General features: G+C 46.0%; 2 protein-coding genes across 4 annotated transcripts; both read left to right on the forward strand.

Moving 5' to 3' along the window:
- The first annotated feature begins 260 nt into the window (after positions 1-260).
- On the forward strand, positions 261-4,260 carry calua (calumenin a). Its single transcript, XM_077006760.1, has 7 exons — positions 261-404; positions 1,448-1,684; positions 2,033-2,226; positions 2,388-2,554; positions 2,698-2,758; positions 2,968-3,167; positions 3,351-4,260. Exons 2-7 carry the CDS (start codon positions 1,464-1,466, stop codon positions 3,453-3,455), a joined length of 948 nt encoding a protein of 315 aa, XP_076862875.1. The 5' UTR covers positions 261-404; positions 1,448-1,463; the 3' UTR covers positions 3,456-4,260.
- A 2,303-nt stretch (positions 4,261-6,563) lies between these two features.
- tnpo3 (transportin 3) lies at positions 6,564-22,702 on the forward strand. Of its 3 annotated transcripts, none has more exons than XM_077006763.1 (23): positions 6,564-6,845; positions 8,426-8,626; positions 9,755-9,828; positions 10,079-10,235; positions 11,006-11,149; positions 12,481-12,656; positions 12,853-12,991; positions 13,136-13,282; positions 13,732-13,839; positions 14,150-14,241; positions 14,441-14,580; positions 15,206-15,397; positions 15,789-15,880; positions 16,070-16,146; positions 16,302-16,362; positions 16,474-16,614; positions 19,225-19,341; positions 19,502-19,596; positions 20,120-20,276; positions 20,398-20,565; positions 20,963-21,075; positions 21,706-21,797; positions 21,940-22,702. In XM_077006763.1, the coding sequence occupies exons 1-22, from the start codon at positions 6,726-6,728 to the stop codon at positions 21,764-21,766; spliced, it is 2,772 nt and encodes a 923-aa protein (XP_076862878.1). In that variant the 5' UTR covers positions 6,564-6,725; the 3' UTR covers positions 21,767-21,797; positions 21,940-22,702. The 3 variants fall into 3 exon arrangements, with proteins under 3 accessions (XP_076862878.1, XP_076862879.1, XP_076862880.1); XM_077006764.1 differs by having other exon boundaries at positions 21,968-22,702; XM_077006765.1 differs by having other exon boundaries at positions 16,082-16,146.
- Positions 22,703-22,784: the final 82 nt, after the last annotated feature.

Consider the following 22,784-nt stretch of genomic DNA (forward strand, 5'->3'; position numbering starts at 1 on the left):
TCAGCATTCACCTCAAATTTGGGGACGTGGCAAGTCGTACCCAATCAGACGGTATACCTCGAACGCGCACAAAGCTAAAACAAAATATAAACGGTGAGCGAATCGCTGTATCCAACTTAAGGTGTTCATTGGACAAGTGCAAAAGGCTGACCAATCAAAACCTAGTGCGTAAAATTCGCGTTGCAATAAACATTTTAGACTGGTTGCATATAGTTCTCGTCGTGCTGAAGTGGACCAATGAATGAGCTGGGATACTCTATTCGGGCTGTGATTGGTTCCTTGGGTAGTACCTCTGTGTTGGAGACAGGGGTGTGTATAGTAAACGCTTCGGCGGTCGAGGATCTTTTTAATAACCATATCTAAGCTGCCTTAACTCATATACAGTCGCTCGGATTTGCAACGTCGTGAGTAATTAACCTAACTACCCCTATGTACTATTACAGTGAAATATTATTCTGATTTTTGAAGAGCAAATAGGCTGGTTGTTTTTTTTATTATCTAGCTAGCTACTCTATCCAATGTTAAAATATCCGGTCAACTAACGGTATGTTGGCTAGCTATCCAATATGTTAGCTGTTGCATTAGCGTTCTAGCTAGCTAAGCTAACTAACCCACCAAACTAACTAAATGACTGGCCAGGCAGGTCTTTTTCTTAGCTTACTTGTCCACGTTCAAATACCGTAGGGTCCTGCCTGATGAACTTGCTAGCTTTCCAGTTAGCTAAGTTATCTTGTACTTTAGAATGAAGGCAGTTTGGTAATGGGTTGTCTGACTAGCTAGCCTAGTGTTGGACGTTTAGACAGTAAAGACAGTTTGGCCCAGATACCTACCTGATTCTGTTAGATGGTGGACTGACATGTTTTACATTTAGTAACTTGTGTCTTTCTAACACGTGAAAGCATAACATTGTAGACATGATGGGCGTAACTTTGGGAGGTGGTTATGTATTCTGCTGCAGGTCAGCTGAGGTTCTTGGAATTACTGTTATATTCTTTTTGCAAGTGATGTATAACCTATCAGAAAACATTTAATTGCGTGCCCTTTCCCCAGAATATTTTATTACAAATGACAACTTACCATTACGTAAACTTCGGGTGAGGGATTCCTCAGTTAACCTACGTTAATAACCTAGTTAAGTATTTGTTAGAACATAACATATCCAGTTCCTTGATTAAAATTGGACAGGGTAATGGTGTTCCCAGTTTTCACATCTGAACTTGCTTTAACCCACAGCTGGGCTGTTTTCACTCACCACAAATATATATAACTGTCACTAGAAAATAACCATTCAGTTTATGATTTTACAGAGTTGAGACCTTGGAGGTCAGACGGTCAGGACCAAAACTAACAACTAATGCACCACTGTACAGATGCCCATAGAATACAGTTTGTCAGTTCCGTGGTCAAATCTGGATGCTTGCATGCTGATTTTTATGTCATGCCACAGAGCTCCAGCGACAACGATGGAGATCCGCCCTCTGCTGATGTGTTTTGCACTGTGTGTGGTCTACGGCTCCAGCAAGCCCACGGAGAAGAAGGACCGTGTTCACCATGATGCGGTGCTCAGCAGCAAGGAGCACAATGATGCGGAGAACTTTGACTACGACCATGACGCCTTCCTTGGCGAGGAGGCTGCAAAGTCCTTCGATGACCTAACCCCAGAGGAGAGCAAGGACAGGCTTGGGTGAGTACTGCCAGGATGGCCCGTGGGCGAGAGATGCTGGAATCATCAATGAGATAGGGTCTGAATAAATGAGATCAATGAGATAGGGTCTGAATAAATGAGATCAATGAGATAGGGTCTGATCTATGAGAGAGTGATTAAATGAGATCAATGATAGGGTCTGATCTATGAGGGTGATTGAATGAGATCAATGAGGTAGGTTCCGATCAATGACATAGGATCTGATAAATGAGATAGGGTCTGAATAAATGAGATTAATGACATAGGGTGTGAATAAAGTGGTGCTTGGTAAGAGGGTGCTTCTTTCTCTGCACATTATATCACCATCTTCCCCTTTGTGTTGTGTAGGAAAATTGTGGAAAAAATAGATGCTGATCAAGATGGCTTTGTCACGGAGATGGAGCTAAAGACGTGGATTAAAAAAGCTCAGAAAAAGTACATCTATGACAACGTAGAGAGGCAATGGAAAGATTTCGACTTAAACAATGATGCCATGATCTCCTGGGATGAGTACAAAAATGTCACGTATGGGTCCTACCTGGGTGCGTTTAAGAATGTAGTATTTTATTCATTAGAATGTAATACCATTTTATTCAACATAAAATCATGTTAGATGCCAGCAGTAAGTGGGCACACACTCATTCTGAATAGTGACGAGCTAAACGCCATTTTAGTGGACAGGAATTGTTTGTGCCCCCGGTAGATGACCCTGAGCCAGATGATGGGTACAACTACAAGCAGATGATGGCCAGGGATGAGCGCCGCTTCAAGATGGCGGACAGAAATGAAGATCACATTGCAGATAAGGAGGAGTTCACTTCCTTCCTTCACCCAGAGGAATATGAACACATGAAGGAAATCGTTGTGCTGGTAGGTTTAACAAACACTCTTTTGTAGTCTTTGAGTGTATTGTTTTCCTTCTATAATGTTCTATGCCAACCATCTTTATGACATGACTTTTGTGTTCTTGACGTTACCTTAACCAGTGTCTGCCTTGTCTCTGTTCCTGTTAGGAGACCATAGAGGACATTGATAAAAATGGCGATGGTTTTATTGACCTGGAAGAGTATATTGGTAAGTGGTGAGACAAGATTAAGTAAAAGAATAAAACACAAATGAACAAACAGCCTCTTTCCTGCGTAGGATGGTAAAAACAGGTAGATCACAGGTAGATTCCCTGCATTCTCTCCAACAAAATTTTACTGGCCTTGTGGAAAAACAGGAAGGAAAGAACAATATTTTAAGATGGCTCTTAGAGCTCTGTGTTTTTGTGTGAATGACAGGTGACATGTACAACCACGAAGATGAAATGGACGAACCAGAGTGGGTGGCTACGGAGCGTGAGCAGTTCTCTGAATTCCGAGACAAGAATAAGGATGGGAAGATGGACAAAGAGGAGACGATGGACTGGATCCTGCCTGCAGACTATGACCATGCAGAAGCTGAGGCCAAACACTTGGTGTATGAGTCAGACTCCAACAAGGTGGGTTAGGCAGATGCCACTAAGTTCACTACGGTTGAGTTATGAGGAACAAACTCTTCCTAAATTGGTTTCCTGAAGGACAAGAAAATGCTTTTCTGTTGCCATACATCTCAGAAGCATGTTTGCTTTTAACATACCAAGCTTTGTTAATTAACAATTAATGCTGTCTATTATTTCTTTCAGGATGGCAAACTGACCAAAGAAGAAATACTCAACAAGTATGACTTGTTTGTGGGTAGTCAAGCGACTGATTTTGGAGAAGCGTTAGTACGACATGATGAATTTTAACTGTTTCTAGTTTAATAGCTAAGAACTTTTTAACTTGATACAGTGAGTAATATAATTTATTTTATATGGCACAATTTTTCAACACTAAAGTATCCTATCACCAGAGAGTAATGGCTGTGGCTTTGTTTGTTGTGCTGTCACAGTTCCACTTCCTCTTTTTTATGTTTTTTATTTAAATATACTACAATAGACCCAGTGCTATGGATCTCACGATTCCTTTAAACTCTGCGTCCCTGAACATCCTCCCTCATCATTTGTGCCCTTCACTCTACCCTCTTACCATTTATGTCCAGTTTGTAAAATCAATGCGAGATTTTCACACAGTCCTTCCTGTAGAATTTCTTTTTTTCATTCACATGTACCAAGGAAAAGTATTCAGGGGTTGCACTGATTTACTGGTGTGCTGTTTCAAAGTAAACTTGAGCTGGATCCAGAGATGATTTTGTTTAGATGGACTCGTGGCTGCCATAGAGCCGAAGTCATCTTCCCAGTCTGACTTGAAGAATGCAAAACCTTTCATCCACACACGCAAACACCCATCTAATTGTCCATGTGCTTGGTGGGGCCGTGCGGACGTGTTGCTCATTGCTGCCTTTCTGATTCTGGCCCTGATGAGTCACAGTACTGTTTCACTTCACTTTTTTGTGATCCGTTATGGAGGTGCCTTTAGGAATGTTATGTTGGTTTTCATTTCGTGCCATTAAGAACTTTTTTCCTTTTGTTGCTTTGTTTTGACATGTATGAGCACCTAAATATTTCTAATTACCTCTGAAAAGTTCCTCATTTAAAAATAAATGAGTACACCAAATAATTTTTGATTGTGTATCTTCTACTGTGGTCTGGCATGTGCCTTCAGGAGTTTTACAGTCACCCATATAAACAGAAATACAATGTTCGTTTTTTCTACAGGTTACAGGCTTTGCCTTTTGTTTTAGGGCACTGCTTTGATTACATTGATTACTAACTGTCAGACAATGTGCATATAAAATGCAGATTGCTTGTCCTTTGAGACATATTGATCTCCATGTAATGCAACAAACCATTTTCTTGCACATTTGGTCTGACATTACACATGGCATGTTTTCTGCATTTGATGAATATACTATACTCTTCAGTAGAGTGTAAGAGTGGTTCTGAAGTGGTTCATGTCATGCACTAGCCCTAATCTGTTTTGAGGAGGAACAATGACCTAATAACTCCTTCAAAGCAGCTGGATGTTTTTGTTGGGTTTTTTTGTGCAAAAACGAGCTTGTCATTCGGAAGCTCGAATAACGTCGTATCAGCTTTACCGACCGACAACTATTTTTCCTCCGTCTCGTTGACACGCCCACCTACTGCTGTTTTCAAGAATGGTGTCTTATTTAATTTTCAGCATTTAGTACACATTTAGACTATTTAGTATGTGCTTTATGCACGTGAAAACTTTTTTTTTCCAGTTTAGGTTAAATATTCCATTGTCTTCGCATTGGATCAAATACAAACTATTTGAATAATTGTTACTCAGTTGGCATCCTTATCTAGACAGTGAAACATAGCGCGTAGGGCAGGGCTGAAACACCTCGTTTTTATTAATTTTAATGTAAAGAATGGTTGACCGAGTTTGCCTCAGCGTAAACGGAACCGTTGTCTAGGTAGCCGACCCGACGAGACACTGGTTTACGCCGACTACCGTTGACCAGGCCAGCTACGTCAGTTTTAATTAGCCTGTAGGTCTTTCCGCCCCTAGACGGCGTACGCCCCGCCCACACTGCCACACCTATGTTCCGTGTGGAGGAAAACACACAACCATTGAGTCACCTTTAATGCCCCGAAGACGTTTGTTTTGAAATGTTTATTACATTTAATTACATTACATCTACTTATTAGATTGCAACCTGTAAAAAAAACCAAACAATGACACCATACAGCTAATGCTTTTTTTGTTTTTTCATTATTAGAATTTAATATTACAGAACAATGTAATAAGAGGTTAGCTATCAGTGATTACAAAATGTTATTTCATATTTCATTCACGATCAAGTGCTCAGTGCATCTATGCGAGAAGCAGAGGATCCACTCAGCCTTGTATTTTCTTGAAGGGGCATCATGCTATTAAATGCTATTATTTATTATTTCTTTTCATTAAATAGTTTTGTTTCTTGACATGATACAAATAATTAGGTTTTAAATTAGACCTATAAACGTATAGTTTTAATTGTCGCTAGAAATAGTCCACTTGTTGATGTTAAAATTGGCTATTATTCCAAATGAAATAATGTATTTTGTGGTGATTAGGTAGGATCATTTTGGACCTTAGTGTCTATATGTTTTATAGTGTCATTCATTACTTGATATAAGATATTTTAATACAGCAAGTATGTGTATTATGGGAAAGATCTGAATGCATATAAGAAACTTATTTTGCTATCCTGTAAGCAGTCCAGTATTCTATACAGAAATATTGTTCTGTCTACTAAATTAAATCTACATTTTATACTGAAATACTGTAAACAGTCTAACACTCCTAAAATGATGTGGTCACATTTTAGTATCTTAACTAGCCTTAACTATACCTTATTCCTTAACTAGCCTTAACTATACCTTATTCCTTAACTAGCTGGCAGACATAACGCAGAACAGACTCCACTACTTTTTCACTGATTATATTATAGGCTAACTGGATTAAAAATAATCTGAAATCGCAATAGTCGTATTGTGTAATTAGTAGATCATTTTCCACATCAAATAAACAATGCCTGTATTTGATTAATTGTTTTAAAACATCTCAACATCTTAACATTTTATTACCTTGAAATGACAATTTATTTAACTTATTATTCTCGAATAAATACACAAGCAAGCCTACGAGGTTCGTCTGATTCGTAGTAAGGCCGCCACCTAGAGGAATCGGTTGCAGTTGTCTTGGAGTAATATAAAGTGTATCTTCGTCTGCAACAATAGTGAACCTGTACCCAATATTTAGGACCATTTATTGTATATTCGATCTTATGAAAATTCCACTTTTGGGAGCGACTCTGGAAGAGTAAACGGCCAACAGCGCGTTTTGTATAGTTAATTTGTGTGAGTAACATTCGTTCCTACGCTTGGTTTCCACACGGACGGCTTTGTTGAACACACAGGTAACCCTGTGTGTGTTTGAGATGGCGGTCAGAACGGAGACCACAAGGGCCGAATGAGTAGCGCCTATATATCCGCCAACCTTTAATGAACACGAGCCCTTAGTATCGCTTTTACCAACGTAGATCGTTTAGGGACACCGCGCAAAAAGACATGGATAGTGGGAAACCCTCCCTACCTCTGGTGTACCAGGCCGTGCAGGCTCTTTACCACGACCCGGACCCTGCCGGCAAGGAGCGGGCGTCGGTGTGGCTGGGAGAGCTGCAGAGATCGGTGCGTAAACGCGGCGGGCGGGCGGCCCCACACGGGCCTACACCTCCGCGGGGCTTTTAATTCATCTCGGGGGGGGAACTCCGCGCCGGCAACGCCGAAACTGGCGTCGCCGAAGACGCGCCTCGGTACGGGTAGCTAGGCTAGCCGAGCTAGCGGAGCGGAGCCCGGTCCTATTGTGGCTGGAGCGCCGGAGGTGGACGAGTCCGGGCTGTGTGTATGAATGTGGCTCATATGGTTCGCTGGAAACGGGAGGGGGTTGGAAATAAACCCGCGCCGGGCGACGTTAGCGCTTTTACGGGCGGGAGAATAAAGTCAGACGCTCCCCGCGGGTGTTGTTTGGCTAATTTAGTGTGTTAGCTGTGGGCAGCGCTGCTGCTGCTCCCGCTAGCCTGTTAGCCGCCACACCGACACGGTGAAACTCCACACACCGGCCGTCACACACTCTTCTGCGGCCGATATTACCCACATGTCGGCTTGATAATGTCCGAGTCTCTTTTGGTGGGCCGTGGCATGTTGAATATTTAGTGTCGAGTTCCCCCCCCCTAAAAAAAAGGCCTCGAGTAATTTGCTTACGGTCGCCTTCAGTGAATGACATGGCTGATATGGTTTCCGCCTCGCACCTAGTTGTCAAACAACTTCGTTTAAATGTGATTTCCGTCATCTTTAAAACACTGTCGGGGCGAAAGAGCTTGTTCTGCTGTGGAGGCTCGGTGCGTGTTACATGTGGGAGTTGGTCGAAATGTTAAGAGCAGCCCAAGTTCAGTGAAACACGGTTATGGTGGCAATAAATTGTTCAGCCACGCAATGCAACGTGTTTTTCGATTAACTCGAAGAGCAGCTTTGTTTATGATAAAATACATAATTATCTCGGTTCATCATCTCTTTCAGAGCAATTACTTCAGAATGGCTGTTATGTTATGTTATGAATGTCAAAAATGTCAAAAATATTCGATATGTTCAGGCGTTTCGACGACTATGGTAATGATTTGAGAGGGTCAGTTAGGAAGAGTGAGTTGATCACATCAAGTACCCAGTTGTAACTGTCACACAACTTGCAGTACAAAGTCATGCAGATTACATGTCCGTTTAGTTGTAGTTATCACCAGTGATGCAACAGGCCTTTTGTTTCTATTTCTGTGAAATGCAAATGGGACGTGTGTGTGTGGCTGAAGAACCACAGTATGTCACAACTACACTGGCAGGTTTTCTGCAGTTGATGAAACCTTCCCTCTCTCTCTCTCTGTTGATGGTTCTCAGTACTTATGTCAAATACTGTGTCTTGAGAAGTGAGAATGACCCATTAGTACCTTCACGGGGACATTTCTGTGTGTTTAGAGGGAACAAACCTGAATAACATGTTGTAAAGTAGCTGCTGATCTCCCCATTCACTGTTTTGAGTGTGCCCACCCCTGCCGTTGTCGACTGTGCCGATAAAAAACAACGTCGTCTGTTTAATTTACATTTACGGCATTTAGCCGTTTATGTATTAATACAGTTTCTATTACTGCTCTTTGCACTCTCGCTGTCTGCTCTGGACTGTTGGTTGTATCTCACTCGTTCACTTTGCCTCCTTCATGCAGATGTACGCATGGGAGGTCTCCGACCAGCTCCTGCAGCTAAAGCAAGACGTGGAGTCGTGTTACTTTGCGGCCCAGACTATGAAGATGAAGATCCAGACGTCATTCTATGAGCTTCCCCAAGAGACGCACATCGCACTGCGCGACTCTCTCCTCTCACACATCCAGAATCTCAAAGACCTCTCGCCAATCATAGTCACACAGGTAAAAACGGTGCTATGGGCATCCCCCCCGCCCCCTCCCATACTGAGGATGAGAAGAGATGAAGGCCGTAGGAACATAGAATAAAATAATAAATGTGTTAGTGTGGTACTAAACCTCAGTGTTAAGCATTCAGTAACATTTAAATAAAGCTCGATGGAATATGATGAAATACAATTCTAAAATCAGTCAAATCCGTTATCTCGTTTACGGATTATTTGCATGTAATCCTGTTATTCTAATGAGTCTGCTTGAATGAGATTCATCAGCCCGACACTCCAGCCTGCTGCTCCACTCGAGCAGAATCAAATGTAATGGTGTGAGTGGGGAGAATCAGGACAGTTTAGTCCTGCTGCTCCACTCGAGCAGAATCAAATGTAATGGTGTGAGTGGGGTGAATCAGGACAGTTTAGTCCTGCTGCTCCACTCGAGCAGAATCAAATGTAATGGTGTGAGTGGGGTGAATCAGGACAGTTTAGTCCTGCTGCTCCACTCGAGCAGAATCAAATGTAATGGTGTGAGTGGGGTGAATCAGGACTGTGTAGTCCTGCGTGTGCCCAGTAGCCAGTGGTGATTCTGAGAATGATCACAGTGGGCTCCACTTGCTAGATCATCTTTCGCTCCCTAGGCTGTTCCTACTAGACGAGACGAATGCATGATAAAAGCTTTGTGGGAGGGGCCAGTGACATAAACCTTGTGCCTGAGCTGGGTAAAGATTACACAAGCCTAACTCCTGATTGGCCCTTTCCAGCTTCCATAGAAATGGGAAAAGTTTCGGTGAAGTATGTGTAGTCATTTCTGTCACCAATTTTTGTCACCTACTATATACATACATACTTTGTACCCACAAGACCAGCATTAACCTAATTAGAAAGCAATTATGGAGTTGGGTTCCCCTGAGCTTTAAATTCACTGACAGAACCGCTGCACACTTAAAGTAATGAAACCCTGATTTTTCAGTTTAGGGCTTGTTTTGGCTGATGAAATTGACCTTGCTGACCTTATCACTTACTAAGCAGTAGTGACTCTGTGTCTGTTTTAGCATTTTAGCAACAGGGCAGCCAAAAGTTCCTCCCTCTTCTGCTGCTTTCTCGGGGGCCAGTCTTTCACCCTCTGTTGTGTTTTTCCCAGCTTGCCCTAGCGATCGCTGATCTCGCCCTTCAGATGGCCTCGTGGAAGGGCTGTGTCCACACACTCATAGAAAAGTAAGACTTCTCTCTTGATCTTGAAGAAGGAAAATGCAGCTCAAATCTGTATTATCGTTTGTCATAGTTTGGAGCATCTGACCATGCAAAAATAAGATGGCAAAAACAGCTATTAATTTATGAACATGGAAAGGCATGGTTATGGTTTTGAATGAGGGATATCTGTCGGTCAGTGATGTGTGGTGTGTAGCCGGCATTCCTATTTTGCATTCCTAAATTGTCCAGTGCTGCTTCCTTTTCCGCGCTCCAGGTATAGTAACGATGTGACCTCGATGCCTTTCCTGATCGAGATCCTCACCGTACTGCCGGAGGAGGTGCATAGCCGCTCTCTGAGGATTGGTGCTAACCGGCGGACGGAGATCATCGAGGATCTGGCCTTCTACTCCACCACTGTGGTCACACTGCTGGTGAGTCTCCTTTGTGTGTCTCGTCAATTCCTGTCCTGCAGTGTGCCAAGTTTAAAGTCAGCAGTGGCAGATATGCTGTTTCGCACCCTCAAACGCTCGAGTTAGACAAGACACTTGATTTGTATCCCTTGATGGTGCTGGTGATGATTCATGTTGCTTCCTTCCTTGTGCGTGAGATGTGTGGTTGGGTGACGTCACAGGGCTGACTTGTACTCCAAAACCATTTTTTTGCCCCCTTTATGAGCCCTATAGCCAGATATATTTTATAGCATAGGGAATGTCTACCTGGAGAATACAAAACGGTGACAAATAAATAAATAAAAATGTGCACCATATGTCATAATGTCATAACATTAAATAGCAGATCAGTCTGGTCAGAGTGATGTCGGATCTCCTGTTTCCCATCATGTTTTTGTCAGGTTTAAAGACCCAATTTTTCCCCTTTGCGACCGTTTCTGTTTTCAATAGTAATTCTATTCATGGTTTATGTGCAATTTAATAAGTTAAACCTAGACATCAACTTTATTAACTTTGGTAGTGCTTTGCACTTCATAACCCTTAAGATTCAGTTCTTCAGATTATTCACCAACACTGAGTCTGATACAATGAAACAGGACCATCAGTTGCCTCATAACTATCCACTATCAGTCAAAGTACGGTGGGAATTGCCAGCCCCCAGGAGACTTGCGCTCAGGCACCTCCATGGGAGGAGCGGGTTGACCGCGTGGGCAGACTCTGCCCCCGTGACCTTTCCTCCTTTCTCCAACCAGATGTCATGCGTGGAGAAGTCGGGTAACGACGAGAAGATGCTCATTAAGGTGTTCCGCTGCCTGGGCAGCTGGTTTAACCTGGGCGTGCTGGACAGCAACTTCATGGCCAACAATCAGCTGCTGATGGTGCTCTTCCAAGTGCTGGTGAGTCCTCCCCCCTGCCGCCGGACTGGTTAGCACTTAGGACCCTCCCTTAACATGCAGGTAACACGCCTGTGTTAATCTCTCCGTGTCTGCTCATCCATGCCCCGAATTTTACCCCAGTTCTAGTTTTTAGAGTGGAAACTGCTCAGGGCAGAACAGCCCAGCTAAGGGACCTGGGGAACATTGAGTAACACCCAGTACACCAGAGCGAGGTGAATATTTAAGCTGAGAATTCTGCATGTGCAAATGAGACCCAGCTTCAGAGCTAGTGCAGTGTAGTGCGGCATGGCGGTCCCACGTCGCGCGTTCGATCCGCCTTGACCGGAAGAGAAACCACGCGGTGCGCAACGACGCTGCCAAGAAGATGCGGTAGTGCAGGCGAGAGATGGGCTCGTTCAGCACCGTTCAGAGTGATCAGGTCGCTGAACGGATCACGAGTCACGAACCTCAAAACCTGCACAAATGCAGAAGACACCAAGTTTTGTGCAGACCACTGTATTTGTCCCGACTGACATGGTTAAAGTGCCTGGGAGATTAAAATTGTTCTTTGATGAACTAGAAATAATCAACTTAAATGCATAAATATATGCAAGATGCTCAGAGTAAGAGTGTCTGCCAAGTCCACGGTTTTCTGGGCTTGGTCTTTTGCACCCATTTCTGGTTTGTCTTGCATGTCCACGGTAGTTCTACAGGTTTCATGTGTTTGTGTTGTGGCGAGTGCTAAAGTGAACAGAAGTTGAACCAGTGCTTGCTGATCTTGAACACGGACAAAGGGCAGCAGGAATGGCCCAGGTCGTCCGCCTCATCTCACCCCATGAACACGATCATGAAGAGAAAATAAGTGGTTAAAATGGCCTAATCCCAGCCTAATACCTCTTGTGGTTTTGGCATTAAATAATAATAAATGTTGAATTATTTTGGCTGGCTTGAACATTTGCAAAACTCTTCATTTTAACTCAACATGTTGCAGAGCTAGTCATGCATGTCCCCACCATTTCTCCTGACCAGAGGGCTGCACATGCAGATTTGCACGTTTTACTAACAAACAGGAGAAGTTTCCTTACTTGTCTGGTTTCTAGCTCATTCCGGTCTGGTGTTTTCTCTCGTGCTTTAAGGCACACTGCCCCCTGGAGACAAACGTGTGGCGCACACCTGCTAAGATCAGGGTTTTTCCCCCCATTTTCTAACGCACGCAGATACGGCTGGGTGCTGGATCTAGATCAGTATTTGTCATGTCATGCACAGAATCCTGATGGCTTTTCGATGGTCCCAAGCATCGTATTTTCGTTGTGGCCTTCTGACCGCTGCACGGCTCTTTTCTCTGATGGCAGCAAAGAGACGAGACCCCCACGAACCTGCACGAGGCCGCGTCCGACTGCGTGTGTTCCTCGCTCTACGCCATCGAGAATGTGGACACGCACATGTCGCTGGCCGTCCAACTCTTCCAGGGCGTGCTCACGCTCGAGGCAGCCTACCACATGGCCGTGGCCCGCGAGGACCTCGATAAGTAAGGCTATGGACACACCGCCGCCCCCTGCTGGGCTTGCACGACTCCACGCTAGTCCTTCACGGATACGTTATTCCTGTTTGACTGAGATGTGTGCCATGGTTTTGTGTGTGACTTAAGGATACCTACGTTGTGTAATCTCTCTCTCTCTCTCTCTCTCTTTCTCTCTTTCCCCTTCTCTCCCACACACATCCAGAGTGCTGAACTACTGCCGGATCTTCACTGAGCTGTGTGAGACGTTTATGGACATCACAGTGCGGACCCCAGGGCAAGGCATGGGAGACCTGCGTATACTGGAACTGCTACTCATTTGTGCTGGTCATCCCCAGTATGAGGTTAGTATTTGTGCTGCCTATCCGCAGTTTTTATTAACTATTCTGTTTATGACCTGCCACGTGAAACACAGGCGGAACACACAGCTTGTTCCAGCAGCGAGCCTCTTCCTGATCTCTTTGTCTTGCTTTCATTTTACAAATAAGGTGGTGGAGATCTCCTTCAACTTCTGGTACCGGCTGGGCGAGCACCTGTTCAAGACGAGTGACCCAGCACTGCATAACGTCTTCAGGCCATACATCCAGAGACTGCTGCACAGCCTGGCTCGGCACTGCCAGCTCGACCCCGACCACGTGAGCCTCACTGCCCTCTCCACTGCCCTCTCCACTGCCCCCTCACTGCCTGGGTTTGAGGAGCAGGCCTGTCTCAGCCCAACACTCACTCTGACACATGTGAACACTCCAACTCCGCTCCAATACCACTGTGCTTGATGCACACCAGGGCAAAACCCTCCACTATACCAGTATCATGTCGGTGTCACTGCTGTGGTGAACATGGTCCCCCCACACAAGTAATATCTGGTCTGTAGTGTGTTATGATTGCAGAAGAGAGTGACTAATTCATACCAGCTGTAATGTCTCGATGAAGGTTTTTTTCTTTTCTTTTATTTTTGCTGCTTGCTTTTCTCTTAAATCATGTCTTGAGTCTCAGGTGATGCTATCTTGTTACCTTGTTTGCTAGTTTTAGGTGCTTTAGTTCAGGGTCGCACATCATTCATCGTGTACATGTTCTAACATTACAGGAGGGAATCCCAGAAGACACAGACGACTTTGGGGAGTTCAGGATGAGGGTGTCCGACCTCGTCAAAGACGTGATTTTCCTTGTGGGCTCGGCAGAGTGTTTCTCCCAGGTGTGGGCTTATGATTAGAAAAGATGCCATGCTCTAGAACTAAGAGATGCCATGCTCTAGAACTAAGAGATGCCATGCTCTAGAACTAAGAGATGCCATGCTCTAGAACTAAGAGATGCCATGCTCTAGAACTAAGAGATGCCATGCTCTAGAACTAAGAGATGCCATGCTCTAGAACTAAGTCACTTTTGGAAGCCGTACTCTAATCTGGCCACGGTACAGTGACATTTGAAGTCCGTCCATGGCAATGTACTTGTGATGGTCCTTGTTTATTTACTGAGAGTGATATTTGTGTGTGTCTCCCCCTCAGCTCTACTCCACTCTGAAAGAGGGGAACCCTCCCTGGGAGGTGACCGAGGCTGTGCTCTTCATCATGGCTGCCATAGCCAAGAGTGTAGATCCGTGAGTGAGATTTGCAGTGTACACGCTGTAATCCATGCATTGAATCTAGCCAAATGGTTTGTTACAATCACAAGGCTTTCTGAATGTATTCATTGTAGGGCTATCGACAGGAATATTGCTGTGTGAATAATAATACTTTGATATTTTAAATAACTTTAAATCTCTGCGTGTGTGGGCGCATGTGTGCGTGTGTGTGTAGTGAGAATAACCCCACCCTGACAGAAGTGCTGGAGCAGGTGGTGCTGCTACCCCAGACGGTGCACCTGGCAGTGCGCTACACCAGCATCGAGCTGGTGGGGGAGATGAGTGAGCTGGTGGACCGCCACCCGCGCTTCCTTGGTGAGCACCGCTACCACCCTGCCCTCTGACAGGGTTAGCCTTAGCTAACACCCTACCACCCTGCCCTGCCACAGGGTTAGCCTTAGCTAACACCCTACCACCCTGCCCTGCCACAGGGTTAGCCTTAGCTAACACCCTACCACCCTGCCCTGCCACAGGGTTAGCCTTAGCTAACACCCTACCACCCTGCCCTGCCACAGGGTTAGCCTTAGCTAACACCCTACCACCCTGCCCTGCCACAGGGTTAGCCTTAGCTAACACCCTACCACCCTGCCCTGCCACAGGGTTAGCCTTAGCTAACACCCTACCACCCTGCCCTACCACAGGGTTAGCCTTAGCTTAAAGCCAGTGCTGGTCAGGACAGTTAGGGTTGTTTAGAGACAGTGAGCTTGGTTTGGCCTTACTGTCTTACTTATGTGATGAAATATTTTGATATTTTACCTTTGGTTTGTGTGATTGGCCATGTTATTATTATTATCATAAAAAATAATACCTTGACCTCTTAATTCAGAATGCTAGCAATGAACATCAAAACAAGAAGCACAAAGATGCAGCAAATCGTGATTGGCTGTGCCGATGAACACTGACTGTAGCTTGATTGGTTCGTGTGTGTGTGGCGGCTCAGATCCCGTGCTGCACTACCTGATGAAGGGCCTGCGTGAGAAGCCTCTGGCGTCGGTGGCTGCTAAGGCCATCCACAACATCTGCTCGGTGTGCAGGGACCACATGGCGCAGCACTTCCAGGGCCTGCTCGACATCGCCCGCGCGCTCGACTCCTTCGCCCTGTCCACCGAGGCCGCCATCGGGCTGCTCAAAGGTACCGGTCCTAACGCCACAGCCTTGTCGTTGGTTGGCTGCTGCTCACTGGAGTTTTTTACCCACTTCGCTGTCATACTGGGTTTCTTCGACTCCAAGAAACATCCAGCTGACGGTGGTCCTGTGGTCAGAACCTGAGCACTGGTGAAGAGTTGGTCAGTGGCTGAGAAATGGTCCATCTGGCTGTAGTCCAACTCTACATCTGTGCGTGTTTCTAATAAGGAATGTAGCGGTTTGCGTAATAAGAGGATTTGGTTCTGAAGATTTTCTGAAGGTTTTGTACTTTGCCTGTTCAAGTTGTCTGTTTTGGATGCGCTGCTCTACGTTTTTTTGTCTGCTGTGACATGTTCGTGGGGGACTGTGGGTAATGTAGTCTGCTGGGCTTCTTTCAGGCACAGCTCTGGTTCTGGCTCGCCTGCCGCTGGAGAAGATCGCAGAGTGTCTGAGTGACCTTTGCTCCGTGCAGGTCATGGCCCTGAAGAAGGTTTGTGCTCCTGTCTTTAAGTCTCTTCTGTGTGTTAGTGTCAGAGGGATGAAAACTGTCCTGATTTTGTCAGATATTGTTAATGGGGTACCAGTATTCAAGTGTGTGTTGGTGTCTGCGTGGTTTTGTGTGTATGTATGTGTGCGTGTGCATGCTTTTGTGTGTGTGTGTGTGCTCTTTTTTAACCAGCTGCTGTCTCAGGACTCCAGTAATGGAAAGTCTTCTGACCCCACAATATGGCTGGACAGACTCGCAGTCATCTTCAGGTCAGGCTGCACCACCTACCCTCCAACTAACATGTCCACAGTCTCCACATCAGTCGTGTCATTTGGAATATAGTTTTTATCACATGGACGGGCAAATTTTTTTCCTAGTTGAACCTAAACTTGTTTTGTACTCCTCACCTTTCAAATTGCTGTAGACACACAAATCCCATCGTGGAGAACGGGCAGACTCACCCCTGTCAAAAAGTCATCCAGGAGGTAAAGACCTCTACCTCCACCTGGTCAGGTTACGGTGACGGTGCCTCTCGCCGCGCCCGTGCACCGTCAGTGCGTGGTGTGATTTGTCCGTTGGTGGGGGTGTGTCCCCAGATCTGGCCCGTGCTGTCGGAGACGCTGAACACCCATCAGGCGGACAATCGTATCGTGGAGCGCTGTTGCCGCTGCCTGAGGTTCGCCGTGCGCTGCGTGGGCAAAGGCTCCGCCTCCCTGCTGCAGCCGCTCGTCACACAGGTGCGTGGGCGTGTCTGCCTGCGTGCGTGTGTGTGTGTGTGTGTGTGTGTGTGTGCGTCTGAGTGAGAGTGTGTAACTGGCATCCTGTTTTTTGAGGTGTGGGTATGTGGTTTTTATCTGAGATCCAGATTTGTTTTGTTTTGGGTAATTTTTAGTTTCAAAATTTATTCTTAAGTTTGCTTGTTAATTTTGCTTGTTAAAATTATTTATTGGAAAGGATTAATTAACAAAACTTGTATCTTAATCATATGTTGGACATCTTTAATTAACAGTGAATAAGAATTATCATTGAATCAACGAGTACATCGATTATCAGTTTATATTACTGAATTTCTGGAAGTGAGAGCTGCACAATGAGGACAGACAACAAATACATTTTATTAGAAATGCACACATTGTTCTGCCTGGTCAACATCATGTTTAGCCAACAGCAACACCTCCAGTCCGATTCAGCTTTCTTGCAGAAATCTTGTACTGAAGAATTCATAGTAAAACTAACACAAAAAAACCTTAAGCTACTAGTATATGCTGAGAACAACAACTGATGATCTGGAATGCAAAATCAAACTACTGAAAGTGAGCTAATGGTTTCAGTATTATGCATCGCCAGTCATGTCATGACACTGTAATAAGGACATAACATGATACCAGACATACTGTGCCCTTCCACTTACCACTTACCTACCACTTAAAGCACTAAGGATTTATTTACTTATTTATTTATTTATTTTTTGAATTGCTATTGGACTAAAGGAAGATCTACACAGTTTTATGCCCTTCTGCAATATACTTTGGAATGAAATGCAAGTTATTGTCTGTGGCACAGCAGCATAGTACACTAGACCAGGGTTTCTCAACCGGTGGGCCGCGGACCACCAGGGGGCTGCGAAGCACCTTCTAGGGGTCCGCAGGGTCATCCTCTGAGGTAGCTACTAGTCTGTAGTGAGCACTTTAAATCATAAAAGTACACCTTAAAAATGTTTAAATTTAGAACGATTAAAATTGATAGATTAATAATGTTCAAATTATAATCATTCATATAAAACTACACTAAGAAAAAAAGCCCAGAAGTAATTACAATTAAACGTCATTGGTTCAAGGCCACTGCACCCTTTTTTCCAGACAGTTAACTAGCTAGCTAACGAGATGGAGAAGTTTTTGAAAGGACACAAGAAAAGTGAACCTGTTCTTCAGGAAAAGTAAAAAATCCGCAAATACGACCCAAACTATATCAAATATGGATTTGCGCAGGGGGAGGGAAGTGATGTTAACAAACTGCAGCTCCAAAAGAAAACAATTGTTTTCTTCACATCGCTGTCCAAATGTGCCCTGAAACCTAGCTACCTCGTAGCCACACATGTTGCACGGAGTAAAAACGCTTTTACGATCGCTGAGGAATTGGTGCTGCCGGCTGCTGTGGATATGTGCCTCGAGATGGCTGAGGAAGCCGCGGCAAATAAAAAACTACCGAAGGTACCGCTTTCAAATGATAGTATAATTAGATGGATTGTTGACATGGGGGCTGATATACAGAATTAAAGAAAGTCCACGTTATGTTGTGCAGCTAGACGAGTCAACGGATGTTAGCAACGCATCTTTACTGCTCGTTTTTGTGATAACCCAAATCTCAAGTTTTCAGTGTCAGCACTTAGTAATAAAAGCTAAAAACAGTTTTACACAAAAGTAAATTTTTTTTTCCTGGGGGCCTTGACACTTTCTAGTTGTAAACAGGTGGGCTGTAAGGTAGAAAAGGTTGAGAACCCCTGCACTAGACTACAAGAATACATAACACAAAAGTCTGAGGAGGTTGAACAAGAGGCAGGAAATACAATAGATACAAGAATGATCATAGAAATGTAAGAAAGGTGCGTGGGTGTTTTGGTGTTGGGGAGGTGGGAATTGCGCTCGGGTGTTACGCCATCCTCTGCGTCTGGGAAGCAGCTGTGGCATCTGGTGTTGGTGCAGTGGCTGTCCCAGTATGAGCAGAAGGCTGGAGGGTGAAGAGATGGAGACAGGTGGGATGCTGGTGGCTTTGTGGATGTGGCGCTTGTGGTGGGAGGTGCTGATTGGTGGGTGGAGAGAGCAGGACCATCCCCTCCGCCGCTCGCACAGAGCGGTCAGACAGCTGCAGTGAGAACAGCAGTGGACCGAGCACGTAGGCCTGAGGGACTCCTGCATTCAGTGTGGTGCTGCTGGACATGACCTTTCCCATTCTGACCCGCTGGGGTCTCCCAGGCAGACGGTGCCAGCTGCAGAGAGTGTTCAGCCTCAGCCTTACTGTGTGATGTGTAAATATCGTGTTGCACTGGAATCTGGAAACAGCCTTCATGCATAAGTGTTTATTTTATCCAGGTGGGTCAGTGTCAGGTGGATGACATAGGATATGGCATATGAATAAATCAGTTATTTTAACAAGGTCTAATTGTTTCCTCGTAAGACAGCAGAAAAGAGGCCCTCAGAAGAGAGATGGGAGTTTTAACAGTACAGTTTTAAACATTGATGCAATGTGTGTGTGGGGAGAGGGGGGGCGGTGTTGATACTCTGCCAAAGTCATTGCTCCCATAGACTGTAGCTGTGCATGTGTGTTTGACACTGCTCTGTCTGTTCCAGATGGTGAATGTGTACCAGGTTTATCCTCACTCCTGCTTCCTGTACCTGGGCAGCATCCTGGTGGATGAATATGGCATGGAGGAGGGCTGCAGACAAGGTCTACTGGACATGCTACAGGTGACCCACCCCCCCCCCCCCCCCCTCACCCCAATACACATACGCACCATAACTTAAAGCCAGATGTGTTCATTAGACAGAATAATACCACGAGCTTTCGTCCGTTCTAATGGCCTCCTAAATGCTGAGCTGTGACGCGTCACCCCTGTGCCCCACGCAGGCCTTGTGTATGCCAACCTTCCAGCTGTTGGAGCAGCCGAACGGCTTGCGCAACCATCCTGACACCGTCGACGACCTGTTCAGACTTGCTACGAGGTACCAGATCTGTGTGTGTGTGTGTGTGTGTGTGTGTGTGTGTGTGTGTGTGTGTGTGTGTGTGTGTGTGTGTGTGTGTGTGTGTGTGTGTGCGCGCGTGTGTGTGCGCGCACACGAGACTGGTGGCCAGAATTCCCACGTTTTCCTGACACTTGCCAACCAGTGACATTAAGATGCAATGAATCACGCTAATTGCATTTTTGTGGTTGCCGTCAACGAGCACTGCCTGAATCACATTCCACAACCAGTTGTTGGGCTTTTCAGTAAGATTGCTTGGTAAATGACAGTGGTGTAGGCCGCTCTGGTTGTGTCTTCTCCAATCCCAGGAGCTCTTCACATTGCTCCTGAGCACTTACCAAAATTTTGACTGTCGACCCAGGAGTCAGTATCTATTAATTAGAATAATTAGTAGAATTAGTAAGTTAGTAGAATTGGCACTCATTTCGAGGATGTGTTCAGCTGGTAGAGTAAGACTGATGTACCGTGGCAATACCATTTGTGTCCTCTCCACCTCCCCTTTCAGGTTTGTCCAGCGCAGTCCTGTCACATTGCTAAGCAGCAACATCATCGTCCACATCATCCAGTGTGCCATCGCTGCGACATCCCTGGACCACCGGGACGCCAACTGCAGCGTCATGAAGTTTGTCAGAGACCTCATTCACACGGGCGTCTCAAACGATGTGAGTGGCTAAGCCCTTCAGCGAAGCCTGACCTTTGACGCCGAAACACTTCTGTTACTAAAGAGCTTTGCTGTGAGTGTTGAACACATTCTCATCTTCTGTCTCTCTCATGCCATCACAGCACGAGGACGACTTTGAGGTGCGGAAGCGTCTCATTGGCCAGGCCATGGAGCAGCACGGGCAGCAGCTGGTCACACAGCTCATCCACACCTGCTGCTTCTGCCTCCCCTCATACACACTGCCCGACGTGGCCGAGGTGCTCTGGGAGATCATGATGTTTGACCGGCCGGTACGTACCAGAGGCTCTCGTGTATGGTGTTTACAAACGGGTACTGGTGGTTGTGGCGAGTGGTTGTTTTAACGAGAAGGACCTGGTGGACCAAGTGTGTAACTCGCCTCCCTCACACACACACAGACTCGTTTTGCTCAAGGAAAGGATGTTCGCACTCATGTTGGGGAGCAGTGGGAAAAGTTGCGCTTCACACTTGTCACTTGCACCGATTCTCAAACTGCATTTAGTTTGTTCCTACTCCTTTTACAACCACTAGAGGGCACTGAAGATTTTTATTACTTTTTTTAGCGTCTGTTTTCTTTTCTGTCGTCAGTCTTGAAACGAAAGACCCCCAGTACTAGGGTTTCATAGTTGTGTCTCACAGTCAGTGCTGAAATATTTCTGTCTCATCTAGACCTTCTGTCGGTGGTTGGAGGCCGCGCTGAAGGGACTGCCGAAGGAGATGTCGGGAGGAGCCGTAACAGTCACTCATAAGCAGCTCACAGACTTTCACAAGCAGGTCACAAGGTGAGTTCAATTTCAGTGTTATTTACACATGGATGTGTAGACTACACGACGGATCAGTAACCCACGCCTCTCCGTGTCGCGTCCACGTGACGGCGAGCGGTCGGGTTTTTAAAGTGCATGGTTAGCCTGTTCTTGGATTGCACCTCAAATATGTGCAAATAGGCGTGGCGCTCGTTTGGCCCTGGGCGCGTGACGACGTCCCATCCCGTCAGACTCGGTGCCTTGAGCCAGTTGCGTCCTGCCTTGTTCAGCTTAGTTCACCGTGGGCAAGCCCAGGCAGGTGCAGAGGTGCGCGCCTTTCTGAAGCAGCGCTCCACCGCACATCTCCGCCCCCTTCCAACCCAATACCCCCACCCCTCATTCGGGGCGAGTCTCCGTCAGGGTAGAAGGTGCGATTTCGGCCCTGGCACGCAGCGCGGTTGCACTGGGGGAGACACGTGCAGTGACGGGGTGTACACGGTGGTCATAGCAGGGTGAGAGGCATACACCAGTGCTCTCATGCCCTGGGCACTTACGGGAGTTGCCTTAGGCCTTTAGCGGAACGCGCCTCTTATCGGAGCTGGTTGCCGTTGGCTTGTTCGGAAGTATGAATGACTGTGTGCATTATGTGTCTGTTGGCACTGTGTGCAGTGCGGAGGAGTGTAAGCAGGTCTGCTGGGCAGTGCGAGACTTCACCAGGCTTTACCGATAGCTGTGTTCACCCAGCCACACCGCAGCGCCAGGTAAGACCACAGAGCTGTAAATCTTGTTTAACACTACTTGTGTTGTCGAAAGACTTGATTGTTAAACTCGTTGCGCATTTCCAAGTGATGGTTTCTTCCCATTTCTACCCTCTAACCCTTCCCGCCCTCACCTGCTTTGCAGGTCAAATCTTTTGTTTGCAAACATTCAGAGGTGACGACCAAGGGGGGTCAGAAATGTCTGTTTTGAGAAACTAAAGGGAACTCCTGTATGAAGGATGGGTGGGACTTGGCACCGTTGGAAGCCCAATGAGACGCATCGCAGCTTTGGAGTGACAGGGGGCCCAGGAAGACGCCTCGAGGGTGCGAAAGGACGAGCCCACCCCCTCCCTTTGCCCCCTTGCTAAGCACACCGGTGCCATGGCTACAGAAAGGGAGTGGCAAGCTTCTTGCTGGGGGAAGAGTGTGGGAACGCTTACACCCATCTTCTGGAAGACCATAAAATGGAAAAAGAAAAAAAAAAGGATGTGCCTGGTTGCCAATCGTAACGCATTGTAGACAAAAAAAAAACAGACTTGTACATTTTTAAAAAGAGAAATGGAGAGATTTATTTTCATGGACGTGTGTTTAGGAATCCGAACTCGCCGTTGCTGTCGTGCCATCTGAAAGGGAGAAGCAGCAGCTTGCGGCGACAACATGGCAGTGGAAGGGGAATGCTGGGAGATTTGGTGTCACCTTTGACCTTTTTAATGCTGGCGGAAGTTTTACCATTATGAATTGCCAGATGAAGGTAACATGAGATGAACTGGCAGTCAGATTTATATATATATATATTTTTTTGTTCTTCCACCTTTTTGGCGTTGCCTGTCCCAGAGAGGAGCCAGTCCCCTCTGGCAGTGTGTAGCCACCTCTAGAACAATAAAAGCGAAACCGCAGTGAGGAGCAAAGGTGGCTGTGTCGGAGCATCATTTCGGACGTCGTCCACGGCGACTCCTCGCTTCCACCCCCCACCCCCCCTTCTCCCCCTCC

This window comes from Brachyhypopomus gauderio, chromosome 5 (assembly GCF_052324685.1).
Source record: "Brachyhypopomus gauderio isolate BG-103 chromosome 5, BGAUD_0.2, whole genome shotgun sequence".
Lineage (NCBI taxonomy): Eukaryota > Metazoa > Chordata > Actinopteri > Gymnotiformes > Hypopomidae > Brachyhypopomus > Brachyhypopomus gauderio.